Raw genomic sequence first — 14958 nt, forward strand, 5'->3', positions numbered from 1 at the left:
AAAAATAAAAAGTAAAGTAAAAAATAAAAGTAAAATCAACCTGAAAGGTTCAAAGGATGATAAATATTGTGCATTTGTGTGTACGTGTACAAGCAGTATACTCATATATTTAAAAAATATAAGCAAATATTCTTATATACATAAAACCAAATTTTAAGCCATTTCATAATAAGAAATTATCATGTTTAGGAATTTTGATAATATGCATTATGTCAAAATAATTTTTGTGTGTTTAATACTGTTACTAAACCATCCCAAGAATATTCAACACATCCATATGTGTCTTATGTCTGTTAAAACATTTCATTCAGAATGCAGTTTCAGTTGTATGTGCTCACAGAAGTCATCTTACGATGTCTTTTCTACTTAAGATCTTCACTCAGGCCCTCCTATGATAAACAACAATAACTAAATAACAACATAATCATATACTAACTGAATGTGCAGTTACTTCCTCTTTAGAAGAACTTTGGTCTCCTCTTTTTACATACTGTGTCTCTATTTTTGATTACTAGTTTTCCAAGGCAAGCGATGCATTATTTCCTTTTAATACCACAGTGTTGCTGACACAGTCCTGGACATACACATTAGTACTTTATGTCCTCTGGTGTAATAGAAAAAAAAAACCAGTTTCTTTTTTTCTTTTTTTTCATTCTAAACTAATAGCAATCTGCTCTTCTGTATGAATGAAACAAAAAAAGTGATGACAGTTATTACACTGATCCAGGCTTTATTATTCGACCTTCTCAAGTGGAAAAAAGACTGTAAAGTTGATTCCAGTATTTTTAGATTTCTCACATGACTAGTTGTTCTAAGATATTTTAGTTTTTAGCTTATGTTTCCTTCTGTGTATGATTTACTTTCTTGCTATTATAAACTTAATGTGCTTGCTAGTAATAGGGATATGAAGATGATCTACACTTACACCTCACAAATTTTTTCATCATGCAACGTCTTACAACAGTAAAAAATCTACTCCAAGAATATCATAAAGATATTTTAGGTTTGGATCTAGACCATCACAGGAGAATACTGAAAGAAAGCAAGACTATTTTGGCTGTTGTTTTATAGTACTTGTAACAGTAATGTTTATACTCTACTGAGTGCAATGTTGTGATTGGTATTGTTGTTGTTATGTGCCAGCAATCTGGAATCAACTTATGGCTACCCTCCAAGAGTTTTCAGAGGCTATAAATTGCACAGAAGGAAATTACCTGTCTTTCTCCCGCGGAACAGCGAGTGGATTCAAACTGTCCACTTTGGGTTGCCAGAACAATTCCTTTAGCAGTAGGCCACCAGAACTCTCTACGTGTGCGACAGCTTTATAAAAATGTCTGAATTGGTGTGCAAGAATTAGTTAAATGTAACACTGAGACACTAAGCAAATACAGTCATTGGAAAATAATGCTAAAAGACTTGACCAATGAAGAATCATCATAAATTTCCAATTTGTTAAAAACACAGTAGCTGACATAAAGCTGAGATCTGATTGTAAGTAGCATAACAAACTGAGACACAATAACATGAGGTAAGACTGTATTGAGCTATTTTGCACATTAATGACATAAATCTGGCAAACATCACTGTGTAAGGTTGTATCTTAATGGTAAAGGTTATGGGTTAATTTGGCTGGACCACAATTCTCAGTGGTTTAGCAGACAAATAGTGAAGTAATCTGGCAGTTATATAGCCAATGAAATTTAGGATTAACATAATGATTTAATTTGGCAGTTTATAATGAGGTAGTTATTCTCCATTTTGTGATCTGATGTGGTCATCCTCAATTTTTACATAGTAGTAATTATCCTATAATGTTCTGGTCTTTGAAATCTAACTAAGCCAGCAAGTGAAGAAACAGTACATTTCATATTCAGTAAATTGTGATCGCTGTTTTTGAGGAATTGTTCCATTTCATCTAAGTAGTTAAATTTATGTCTGTAGAGTTTCACCATAGTATTACCTCATTATACTTTTCATACTTGCAAGATCTATAATTATATCTCTAGTTTTTTTATTATCATTTTTTCTTCATTCTTTTAATGTTTTTCAGTTTTGTTAGTTTTGGATATTTTCAAAAAGCCACATCTGTGGTCTTTCTCTCTTTTCTAAAGTGCCCTTTTAGTGCTCTTATTTCTGCTTTAGCTGTATCCCAAAATTTTATATATTGAACTTTATCTTTCTTTCAGTTCAATATATCTTTTTAAACTGTCCTTTGAGATGTTTTTTTTTTTTTTAAACCATGGGTTATATATTTATAAACAGTTAAAAATTTTCCTATTTACTGTTTTTTTTCTTCTAGATTTGATTAATTTTATTAAAAGGCACATTATACATAATTACAACTTTTTAAAATTTGTTGAATTTTTGACTCAGGAAATGTTATATTTTGTGGTATTCTCTGTAGGTACTATATAAGAATGTTTATTATGGTAATATTCTATGCATGTTGATCATTAGATTCCATTAGTTGATTTTTAATTTTGGTTTTTCTTTGTTAATTTTCTGTCTAATTTTCTTCTAGGTGGTATAGCACTGGTCTGTGCATTGCTGTACAGAGGTAACTCGTGGTTGCTGTGATGCTGAAGACTGTGACAGTGATGTACCAATCGTGGTTCCTGACTAAAACAAGCCTGGAAGTAGGAGGGGCATCCATTTCCAAAATATCTTGCCTCTGGAAACTCTATGTATGAACAGTGCTCAGGCCGTTCGTTCATAGGGTTGCTATGAGTCTTCTACAACTCGATGGCACCTAACAACAACAACAACAACAATTTTCTATGTATGGTATATCAATTACTTAGAAAGGGATTTTGAGGTTTCTAATCATACTATGGGGCTGTAAAATTCTTTCAAATTCTTCCAATTCTATTAGTTTTTGCTTTACATATTTTGTAGCTGTGTTCATTGTTGTTGTTAAGTGCCACTGAGTTATAGTGACCCCATGAACAAAAGATCTGAACTCTGTTCTGTAAGTATCATAGTTTCCTCTAATGTTCATAGAATTTCGAAAAGGTTGTTGGTTAAGAAGTGGATACCAATCCTGCTTCCAAGCCTATCTCAATCTGGGAGCTCCACCAAACCCTGTCCAACATGGGTAACCATTATGACATCTGAATCACCAGTGGCATAGTGTTTAGGATCACAGCAACCCTAAGCTATCTCAGTACAGCAAATTGACAGATCAGCACTGTACAATTAGAACAATTATTTCCAAACACAATTAACACCAGGCCCGAGGGCCACACACCCTTATTTGAGCGTGGAGGGTGTGGAGAGGCTGCACTGGCCTCTCAGAAAAGTCCTTGAGAGGGAGCTGTGACACAGGCATCACAGTAGGCCTATGCTCTATGTGACCTCGAGGAAAGAGACTTCTGTGGGAGTGACAGAAGCCAGTGGGAAGGCTGGGGAGGAATCAGTCCCAAGGACCCAGTACAGTAGCTTCTCCTTTTCCTGCTCAAGCTGTTGCCCTAACTGCAGCTCCTTCTTCAAGGCCTCATGGGTAAGCAGCAGGTTCTCAGAGAGCTGCCTGGACGTGACCACCAGGTTCTGTCCTCGGATGTGGAGGTCCTCGTTCTCCCGCTGCAGGGTGGTGATCTCCTCCAACATCAGGTTCTTTTCTTTCAGTGTCTCCATGTGGATCAGCCGCTTGTCCAGCTCCTGAACACACTCATTTTTCATCTCGATGACAAAAATGTAAACTCTCCAGCTCCTGCTCCCAGAATGGGCTGGGACTCCTGTAATCCAGGATGTGCTTCTTTTAGTTCGGCTCAGGATGGACTCCTCCACCGGCTTCATCTTGGCTTGGAAGGCCCGTAGCTAGGAAATCAGCCCCTCTGTGGTCTCCTGCAGGGCTGTCCTGGCCCCCAGGAAGGAGTGGTTAAAGGCTTCTTTCTCTTGCTCACGTGAGAACCGGAGGGCTCTCAGGGCCTGTTCATGCTCTCCAGGACTACTCACTGCTTGGCCAGTGTTTCTTGCAGATCCAGCTCCTGTTTCTTCTCCACCTGTTCTGCCCATTGCCTCTTTTCTTCTTCGTGTTACTGGAGGATTCTGGTTCTGTCCTTTTGGTGTTGCTCAGCCTCCTCACATGCACACAGGTGGGCAGCTGTGGCTGAATCCTCACTGAGGGGCACTGGTTCCTGTGATATTTGGGGATGTTCTGGTTCTTGGTGTTTCTTTTGGGGGGATTTTCAGCAGCTCAGCCTGCTGCCCATCCTCCTCTGGGGGCTCACGGACTCTGCCTCTCAACTCTGACACCCCCCCACCCCCCCTTCACCTACCAACCCTCCTCCCCCAAACCCCCACTCCCTTGCTGACCCTGCCTCCAGGCCCCATCACCTGCCTGGTGTGCACTGGCGATCTGCTGGCAGACCCTCCTTTTTTTTTTTTCCCTTTGAAAGTAAGCTGACTAGTATTTCTTATTTTATATAACTCTTACTCTTTACAAAAATGGTTATAAGCATCTGAAAGCAAACATTCTTGACTTGCTGAAATTGGGGAGGGCCTGAGGTGTTGGCTGCTGAGGGTGAATGACTACAGTCTTAAATATGAATTACATCTCTACATCAAGAAAATAAAAATCCTCACCACCAGGCCTTTTGGTAGCATCAAGATAGATGGAGAAACGATTGATGTGGTCAATAATTTTATGTTGCTCAGATCTACAATTAACACCAACAACCTGCATTATGCAGAGAGCACCACCTTCTTTACTAAAAATCAAGAGGCTTTAAAAGCTTGCTGCTGAGGATCAAGTACCTTTGGTATAGATTACATCTTATAAAGAAAACAAAGATCCTCACCACTGAGCCAATAAATGGTATCAAGATAGATGAGAAAGGATGGAACTTGGCAATTATGTTGTCTTGCCTGGTTCAACAATCAACATCCTTGGTACTAGAAGTCAGGAGATCAAGAGATATATTGTACTGGGCAAGTTCACTGTTGAGATCTCTCCAAATTGTTGAACAGTAATGATGTTAGTTTGAAGGCTAACATGTGATTGATTCAGATCATAGTCTTTCCAGTCACTTTCTATGCATCCAAGAGCTGGATAATGAATAAGAATGACAGAAGAAGAACTGATGTCTGTGAGTTATAGTGCTGGAGAAGAGTACTGAATATCCCCTTGTCTGCCTCAAAAACAGATAGGTCTTAGAGAAAGTGAAACCAGAGTATGCCTTGGAGGCAAGGATAGTGAAGCTTTGTCTCATATACTTTGGACATGATACTAGGAGAGGCCATTGCGTGGAAAAGGAAGGTGCTCAATAGGATGGATTGACACAGCGACTACAGTAATGGGCTCAATATGTGAGAGATGGTGAGGTTTGCAAATGGTAGGACAGAGTTTAGGTCTGTTGTTACTGGGGTCACTGTGAGTCTTACTTAATGGACCTAACACAACAACAACAGCAAGAAAGGTTTCCCAATATGATGTAAAAAATCAGCCAGTGATATTTCTATTTCAGCTGGCATATTTTGCCATAATTCTGGCAAGAGAAGCAAAAGAAAGGCATAGAAGTAGAGGATTGTTATTTGTTCTTTAATGACCAGATGATTAAGTAGTCAAGTGTCCCTGGTTAACCAATGAAAGCAAGGAGAAGTCAAGTAGTCTAATTATTTGTCATGAAACTTTAGTTACTATCCCAAAGGGGAATGGCTGATAAGTACGATTTCTAATTGTTCTGGCTCCTCACATTGACTAGAATCAAGGTGGAAATGATTTGAAAACGAATGATAGTTAAGCAGAAGCATTTGTTAGAACACATTCTGACCTGAGTAAATCTTATGATAATCTGAAATATGCAACAAGAATGAATCACAAAGATACAAGTCAGAAGCACAAACAGAATAAGGACTAGTTTGTTTCATGTACTTATGAATTTCTAGCTGGGTTTCATTGACTATACAAAGGCATTCACTTTGTGAATCACAATAAATTGTGGACAACAGTGAGAAGAATGGGAATCCCAGAACACTTAATTGTGCTCATGTAAAACCTAAACTTGTACCAGGAGGCAGTTGTCAGAGAAAAGCAGGAAAACACTACATGGTTCAAAATCAGAAAAGGTGTACACCAGGGATGCATTCATCCTACATCCAGAACAGAAAATTTGGGAGGTTGGGCTCTATGAAGACGAATGTGGAATCAGGATTAGAGGAAGACTTATTAATAACCTGCCTTATATAGACATACCTTTACTTGCTAAAACTGAGGAGGGCCTGAGGTATTTGATGCAAAAGGTCAAGGTCTGTGGTCTTCAATATGGATTAAAGCTCAACATCAAGAAAACAATGATTTTTACCACTAAGCCAATTGGCAACATCACAATAAATGGAGAAAAGATTGAGATTGTTAACAATATCAGCTTCTTTGGTCCTACAATCAACATTTTTATCACCAGCAGCCAGAAAATCTAAAGATGAATTGCACTCGTAACATCTGTCAGAGATCTCTCCAGAATATTGAAGAGCAACAATGTCAGTCTAGAGACTAAGGTGTGTCTGATCCAGATCATGGTCTTCATCATTACCTGTTACACATCAGAGAGCTGGACAATGACTAAGTATTATTGAAGAAGAATCGATGCCTTTCAGTTATGGTGCTGAAAAAGACTATTGAACATGCCCAGGACTACTAAGAGAGCAAACAAACATATTCTAGAATGGGTGAAACTGACATATTCTTTGGAAGCAAGAATTTCAAAGCTCTGTCTCACATACTTTGGACAAAAGGCCTAGAGGGACCAGTCCTTGAAGAAAGACATCACGTTTGGAAGGGTGGAGGGACAGTACAAGAGAAGAAACGTATGATGTATTCACTCAGTAAGTGAGGTAATCAGGTGTGTCAAAGATGGTGAACTTGATTCTGAATAGGGCAGGGTTCAGAGCAATTTTACATAAGGTAGCTATAAGTCACAGGCAACTCAATGGCACATAACAACACTATGCATATAAACTAAATACTAACCTTAAAAATATGGCAAAAAGTAGGGTTAAGAGAGAATATTTTTAAGGCATTTGGTAAGTAGACTTAACTGAATGAATGATTAATACAGAGTAAGATGTAAAAATTAGGAAGTTAAAATCACTCCCAGGTTCTTATTGTTGATAATTAAGTAGATGAGGTATCATTGATAGAATTACAGAGTGAAAAAGAGAGAAACAAGTATTGGGGGTTGTGGAATTTAGAAATGTTTAGGTTCATGTCATTATGAGGACAAAAGTTCACCAACTCAAACCATAATATATGTAATCTAGCAAGTGAACCATGGAAATAAGGCACTGTCGAGAGATTAAGAAAGTGAGAAGAAATTTTCTAGAGATTGAATAAAAGCTAAGTAGAATTTTCTATATACTAGGAGTTATTCATGAAAGGAAAAATAGATGGAAAATCTTATCAGGCCAAAGAAATAAGATCAATGGCCATGGGGACCAAGAGAGGAGAGAATTACCAGAAAGTAACAGTCAGCAGGGTCAAATGCCACTGAAACAGAAAAATAAAATATATTGAAGAGGGTGCTTTCATTTTGTCACTTATGAAGTCACTGGTGACCTCTGCTATAGTGACTTCTATGAAGTGACAGAATCAAGGAGGAGTGGGATCAAGAATAATGAGAAGACTATGAAGTGCAGACAGTGCAGGTCAGGTATGGTCTCAAGGAGCTTAGTGGGTAATGAAATAAAGATGATATTGTTAGAAGTGGACAAATGACTAAAAGACTTTATTTTGAAATCAGAGAGAATTGGGGATGCTTAAAAGTTGTAGAAATGAAACTAGAGTATATAGAAAATGTTTTTAAAAATGTTGCTTATTTCATGCATTCACATGCACAACCAATATATAAAGCACCTACACTGTTGATTGTTTAGATATTTTGATCACAGCAAATCACTGATTACAATGTGTAGAATGAAAATTCTAGCACTCTTAATTATGCTCCTGAAAAAGAATTTTTACATGCATTAACAGAAGGTTGTTCAAACAGAACCATAGAATACTGGTTTAAAATTGGAAAAGATGTGCATCAAGGCTATACTGTTTCACCATATTTATTGAATGTACAACAGGCCATATAATCTGAGAAATAACTAACCAAAGAAAGAGGCAGCTTCAGAATGAGGGGAAGATTCACTGACATCCTGCAATATACAAATGAAACAATATAGCTTGCTGAAAGGGAAGAACACTTGAAACACTGCGAAGACTACAGTCATCAATGTGTATTACACCTCACTATAAAGGATACAAAAATTCTCACAACTGGACCAAGAAACAACATCATGCTAAAATGTTATCAAGAATTCATTTAACTTACTCATAATCAATGTTTATGGAAGTAACTGTCAAGAATTCAACACATTATTTTGGGTAAATCTGATACAAGAGACTTTTGGGATTACACTGTAGCTTCTTGCCTTTGAGATTTTTTTGTTTGCTTGTGGTTTCTTTTGTTTTTTGGTATTCTTGTGTGTGCGTGTGTACCATTGAGTCGGATGTGACTGGCAAAGGAGAAGAATGCCCCTCCTTCTCCAGTTGAGGATCTGGTAGATTCGAACCATGTGCTTTCAGGATTGCAGCACAGCTTTACAAAAGAATTTCAATGTATTAAAAAGCAAAGACATCACTTTAAGGACTAAGGACACTTGATCCAAGCCATCATCTTTTCAACCATCTCCAACACAGATGGAAAACAGACAATGAATAAAGACGTTCAAAGAAGAATTGATATCTTGTAATTGTGGTTTTACTGAAAATATTGAATTGACCATAGACTGCAGGGAAAAATAAATTTTTTTAAAGAAGCGAAGTAAAAATATTCCTTAAAAATAAAAATGGCTAGGTTTTGTCTCATGTATGACAGTCACTTACTCAGCTATGAATCTACCAAGGCTGTATATCTCTCTAATATATGCAAAATTATCATCAGACACTTGAAAAAAATGTGTATTTTAGAGAGACCATGCTTTCTTTGAAACTCATTCATTCTATAAAAACACAAAAAGGTGAATCTATAGGACATATTTATAATTGTTATTTCATTGCTAGGACTGTAAAATCAGTTATCAGTTTGATAATACTTTCTAGAAATTTCCATGGACAGATAATAGATTTGTTAATCTGTGTTTTTCAAAGAATGATTTAGATTAGCCGTTAGTCAGATGTAATCTTAAAGTATCTCAAAAGCGCTATGACTCAAAAACCAGTGTTTTGTTCTTTAACACAATTTAAATACATATTCCCTTCTTTTTGTAGTCATAAATTCAACTGGAAAAAAGAAATAGAAATAATTGTTCTTGGCTTTCACCCAAATTTTGAGAGCTAAGTTGCTTCTTTAAAAGCCCAGTAAAATAAATATTATCTTCATGTGGTATTACTTTCACATTGTTACCTCATATAAAACGGTTGTGTTCCCATGTAGAAGAGGTCCATAACATATATAGGAATGTCCAACAACCCAGCCTAAGTCGGAAGCTGCCCACCACACCTGAAACATAAGAAGATAGTAAGTTGCATACACCTTTAAAAAAATTATGAACTCTGCTTTTAAAAAGTTATGATTACCTCTCCAGGTTTAAGTCCATATATGGAAGACATTGTCCAGTTTAGCATGACAGCATATCCTCCTGTAGGCCTAACCACACCCTAGAAAAAAGACAAGATAAAGTTAGAATAACGAAAACATGTGGGTAAAGATTTTCTGTCTTCTGTTATGAAATTTATAAAGTTCCTGGTTGAAAAGGTTTTAAACTTTTCATGAGCTACAAGTTATATTGATTTTCCTATAATTTTTTTAGAGGATTAATTCCTTAGCTTTAACCACAGTACCACCAGCATCCCTCTGTTCATGTATGGAGAGTTAAAAAAAATTTGTCTGTTAGTCACTGCAATTGCTGCTCTCTTCAGACGTCACTCAGACAAAACACAAGTGTCAAGCTGTGTAATACGGAGGGCTACTGAGAAAGAGGAAGACATTCAGTAGGGTGGATTAAAACAGGGGCTGTAACTGTGAGCTCCAACACAGAAAGGTTGTGATGGGAGGATGACAGAAGACAAGGCAGTGTTTCATTCTGTTGTGCACAGGGTCCTTATGCACAGATTTGACGGCACCTAACAGCAACAGCAACAGCAACATCAAGCTGTGGAACATAATTTATTATAACAGCAGCACCTGGTTGCTTGGAAGATATCAATGCAGTTTTGTTGACATTTGAGAGCTACTTTCTAGGTTGTATGACAAAGTTAGCATGCAGCTGGCTCTCTTGATCACCCCGGGAATATGAGAAACCCATAAACTCTGCCAGTACTTTTCACGAACACACTTTGACATGTAAATTAAACAGCTAGTCTACAAATATACACTGTCCTTTTCTTCATGTATTCCACCAATTAAGATTCCTTATTAAAAAAGTCTTTTTCTCTGGTTTAATATCTTGAAGTATTTTATACTAATCCACATAAAATAATCTTTACTAAAAAATTTTATTCACTTTCAGAGAAAGAAAATATAAAGTTCCTTCAAATTTAATGCTAACTCTATAATCTGATGGACAGTGAGATTTGGTATTAGAAATGATTATTACATTTTAGCAATTTTTCTCTATTTCTGTACTTGGATTACATTTATGTTAATAATTAAATATTTCCAGAACAGGTCAAATTTCTAGATTATATGGTATGGAGGATACTTTGACTGAGACTTTAATGAAAAGGAATAAAATACTAAGACAATATAGCTGAGTAGTTATTCATTTGTAACACTTGGAAGACAGATGTAAAGAACAGATTATCAAATTTCTATTTATCTCTCAAATTTTGCTTCTTAAATAATATTTACCAGTGTTACCTGGTTTATAAAATGGCAAGTAATTAAAGGCATCAGGCCCAACAAGATGAATCATAAAAATAAGATGATGCATGAACAATCAGTTTTTTTAAATTATTAAAGGCTAAAATTTAATTTATAATTAACACTGTTACCTTCTTAATTTAGTAATTTTATTGAATTTATTTTTCACTGTGCTTATATCATTCAAAAGGCAGAAATTGCAAAATAATTAGTCTATCATTAAAGATTCACATTAAAAGCAAGTAAAAAAGAGAAAAACAAAATTTTTTTTGATTGTAATTTTTCAGTGGTGGTGATAACAGAGTAATTCTAATTTTTAAAAGAATGAGGAGATGTGATTTTTCTCACAAGGCATGGCTATTCTCATGGGGACATCTCTTCTCATGGGACACAGCTCTTTTGGGACCATCACTCTACTGCAAGACTCCAAGGCCTGTGTGCCATGGTGGGCCCAGGAGTATCTTCTAGCTACCACTTCCAAAGCATCTGTTAAAGACTGTGGCACAACACAGGTGCACTCACACCCAGGTCTGCAAGAGGACCCCTGCTTGCCAAAATGAGGGGTTCCAGTTTTACCACTCAGCTGCCGCTCCCAAGGTCCAGCATCAGACACATCAATATCACAGGTACTTTGCAGGAAACAATACTGTCTGGCTATACCACACAGGATTCCTTAAGCTCAAGTAAAGGGGATAGAACAGTCTGGCCCAGTTGCATTTTCTGTAAAACAATACAATTCCCTGTTCTGCTATTCAGGTACTTTAGGGGAAATACTGTTATCTAGCTATACTATGTAGGATCCCTTAAGCTGGAGAAGGCTGAGTCAGGCCAAGTCACCATTTCTGAAAACAATAAAATTTCCTGTTTTGCCATTCACGTACTTTGGGAGAAACACTGCTGTCTGGCCTTCAGCTTAATGAGAATCAGGAGGAGAAGGGAGCACAAATATACAAGTACTTCACACATTGCTATACTGTGGATTACTATATAGTTATAACAAGCTAACATCTTCTAAGAAAAATCTAAAGTAATGTCAAGAAAGCAGCAGTCTGCCTCAGCAACCATGAAAAAGCAAAATAACCCTTCTCAAAAAAAAAATAGACCCAATGATTACTCTAGGTAGGAAGAACCAGAAGAAATATTTTGATGTGGAGTTATTCAAACAGCTACAGAAGAAAATGAAAATGATGGAAGAAACATAAGAAGCCATTAAGAGAGTAAATATCCCAAGGACAATGAGCCAGAAGAAATATACTGATGGCAAGCAACTTGAACACCTATGGGAGAAAATGAAAACATGGAATAAAGAATTGATAGGATAGCACAGATAAAGAGGTTCAAGAAGTTAAAATATCATCACAAGACAGAGAGAGTACAGCCAACACAGTACAGGAAATAACAGAAAAGCACTAAATGCAATCCAGAACATCAAGACGGAAATGGAAGGTGTATTCAACACACTAATAGGACAAAATGTAGAACAGAGTCAGTGAGCTGTAAGACAAGAGCCTCACTGGAAACACACTAGAAATAAGATCAGAGAAGAGATGCAAATAAAATGAAGAAAATATTTGAATCATGTGAGATGACATCAAAAGGAACAACATACGTATGATTAGAATTCCAGAACGTGGGAGTAACAGGGAAATCCCTGATAAAATTGTATAATACTAGAATAAAACTTTCCACTGTTTTGAAGAACAGGAAAATCCACATTCAAGAAGCAGAACAAACACCAAATAGACTAGACCCATAAAGAAAAACATCAAGACATACTATATCAAAATCTCCAAATTAAAAGATAAGGATAAAATACTGACATCAGCATATGAAAAGCAGAGTTACCTACAAAGTGAAAACAATTATATAAAAGTCCTGATTTCTCAGCAGAAACCATGCAAGCAAGAGAACAATGGGATGGCATGTACAGAAAGTTCAAAGAAAACAACTGTCAGCCAAGGACCCTGTACACAGCAAAGCTCTCCCTCAAATATGAAGGGCAAATTTTAGATACTATGCAGAAAAGGAAGAATTTAAGGAATTTGTGAAAACAAGACCAAAGCTCCAAGAAATTGCATGTGAACTCCTTCAAACAGATGCTAAAGGAAAGTGGATGGACCACAGTAACCAGAAACAAGGGGGGGAACCCCCAAAAAAACCCCACACAGCAAAATGGAAGCAGTAAAACCTAGTCTGCCAATAATCACCCTTAATGTGAATGGACTAAATGTGCCAATACAGAGAAAAAGAATAGAAGAGTGGATAAAAAGCCAAAGCACATCAATATGTTCCCTACAAGAGGCACATCTCAAAAAGGAAGAGAAAGAGTGGCAAAATCAAAGGCTGGGGGAGAAAAAATATATAAAGCACATGGCAACCTCAAAAAAGCAGGTAATACTAATCTCTGATAAAATGCACTACAGAATGAAAACCACCATAAAATATAAGGAAGGACATTACAACCTGATTAAAGGCAGAATACATCAAGAAGGCATAACTTCAATATTTATTCACTAAATGATAGACCTGCAAAATACATAAAACAACAGTTAACAGAACTGAAGAAAGAAATAGACAGTATCACAATTAGGGTAAGAGATTTTAACATACCACTATTACCAAAAGATAGTTCAACCAAAAACTCAACAAAGATGCAGGAGATCTAAACTATAAAATCTGCCAACTTGATCTTGTTGATGCATTCAGGGTACTGCACCCAAATAAAATTCAACTCACTTTTTTCTCAAGTGCACATTGTACATTTTCCAGAATCAGTCATATATTAGGATACAAAGCAAGCCTTAACAAATCCAAAAACATACAATAGTGAATAATAATACTATAATATATAATATATATGATATATAATGTAATAATATATATATGTGTGTATGTGTATCTCTATCTCTATCTAGCTCTAGCTCTAGCTCTAGCTCTAACTCTAGCTCTAGATCTAGCTCTATCTCTACTATTTTGGAAGCAGGAGTGCCATCCACTTCCTAAATAATATGCTTCCAGAAACCCTATGAACTTTTATAAATGTCAATAGTTGTAAAAGGGCTTCATGCCTTTTGTTCATAGGGTCGCTATGAGTTGTGCTCAACTCAAAGGAAAACAATAACAACAATATATACTATAAAAATAATAATGGAAATAATACCAAGTGTCTTCTCAGGCCATAATTACATAAAACTAGAAATTAACCACATGAGTGTAAAGCTTATAAAACCAACCATGTAGAAACTGAGTAACTCTCTCCTAGAACATGATTGGGTCATAAAGAAATAAAAAGAGGAATAAAAAGTTCCTTTAAACAATCAAAAATGAAAATCCAACATACCAACACCTGTGGGATATAGCTAAGGGAGTCCTCAGGGACTGTTCATAGCAATAGTACTCACATAAAAAAAAAAAGAATAAAGAAGAATAATCAATGATCTAAATAAACACCTTCATCAAATACAAAAAAGAACAATTCAATGGGTGGGTGGAGTGAAGGAAATGGAAAGTATCTTTTGTGAAAAACAATGTATTCAAATTTTACAAATAAATAAGTATAAAATTTTTCAAAAATAACAGCAATCTAATCCTACAGCCTCTAGAAGAAAAAAAAAAACAAAACACTGTAAGGATAAGAGCTGAAATCAATAGGAAAGAAAAAAAAAAAGCAATTGAAACTATCAGTAAGACCTGGAGCTGGTTCTTCAAAAAAGTCAATAAAATTGACAAACCCAGGGAAAACTTAACAAAAGGGGGGGGAAAGGTGAAGACACAGATAACTTTTTAAGAAATGATAAAGATAACCTCACAACAGAATCTTATGAAATTAAATAGATACCAGAATACTATGAAAAGCTATAGTTTGATAAATTAAAAATCCCAGAGGAAATGGAAAAATTCTTTGAAACTCATGCCCTACCAGATTGATAAGGACAGATATAGAACACTTTAACATATCTATCATATGAACAGGTCATAAAAATACTTCCCCATAAGAAAAGTCCTAGACCTGATGGCTTCACAGCTGAATTCTACCAAACATTCATTAAAGATCTATCACCAATCCTACTTAAATTATTTTTTTAATTTCTTTATTTTTCATTTCAATGAA

The 14958-nt window shown here is 36.1% G+C and overlaps 1 protein-coding gene and 1 pseudogene across 1 annotated transcript in view; both read right to left on the reverse strand.

The window, feature by feature from the left end:
• The window catches only part of ACSS3 (acyl-CoA synthetase short-chain family member 3), a 285831-nt gene that overhangs the window by 161557 nt on the left and 109316 nt on the right, over positions 1–14958 (reverse strand). The window contains exons 6-7 of the mRNA XM_006882583.1: positions 9563–9643; positions 9390–9485 (exon numbers count right to left, since the gene is read on the reverse strand). Of these exons, the coding sequence (XP_006882645.1) occupies positions 9390–9485; positions 9563–9643 (177 nt within the window). The remainder of the gene's footprint in view (positions 1–9389; positions 9486–9562; positions 9644–14958) is intronic.
• Positions 3346–5241, reverse strand: LOC102855848 (annotated as a pseudogene).

The sequence above is a fragment of the Elephantulus edwardii genome, unplaced genomic scaffold (assembly GCF_000299155.1).
Source record: "Elephantulus edwardii isolate Elephantulus edwardi_28Jun2011 unplaced genomic scaffold, EleEdw1.0 scaffold00021, whole genome shotgun sequence".
Taxonomy (NCBI): domain Eukaryota; kingdom Metazoa; phylum Chordata; class Mammalia; order Macroscelidea; family Macroscelididae; genus Elephantulus; species Elephantulus edwardii.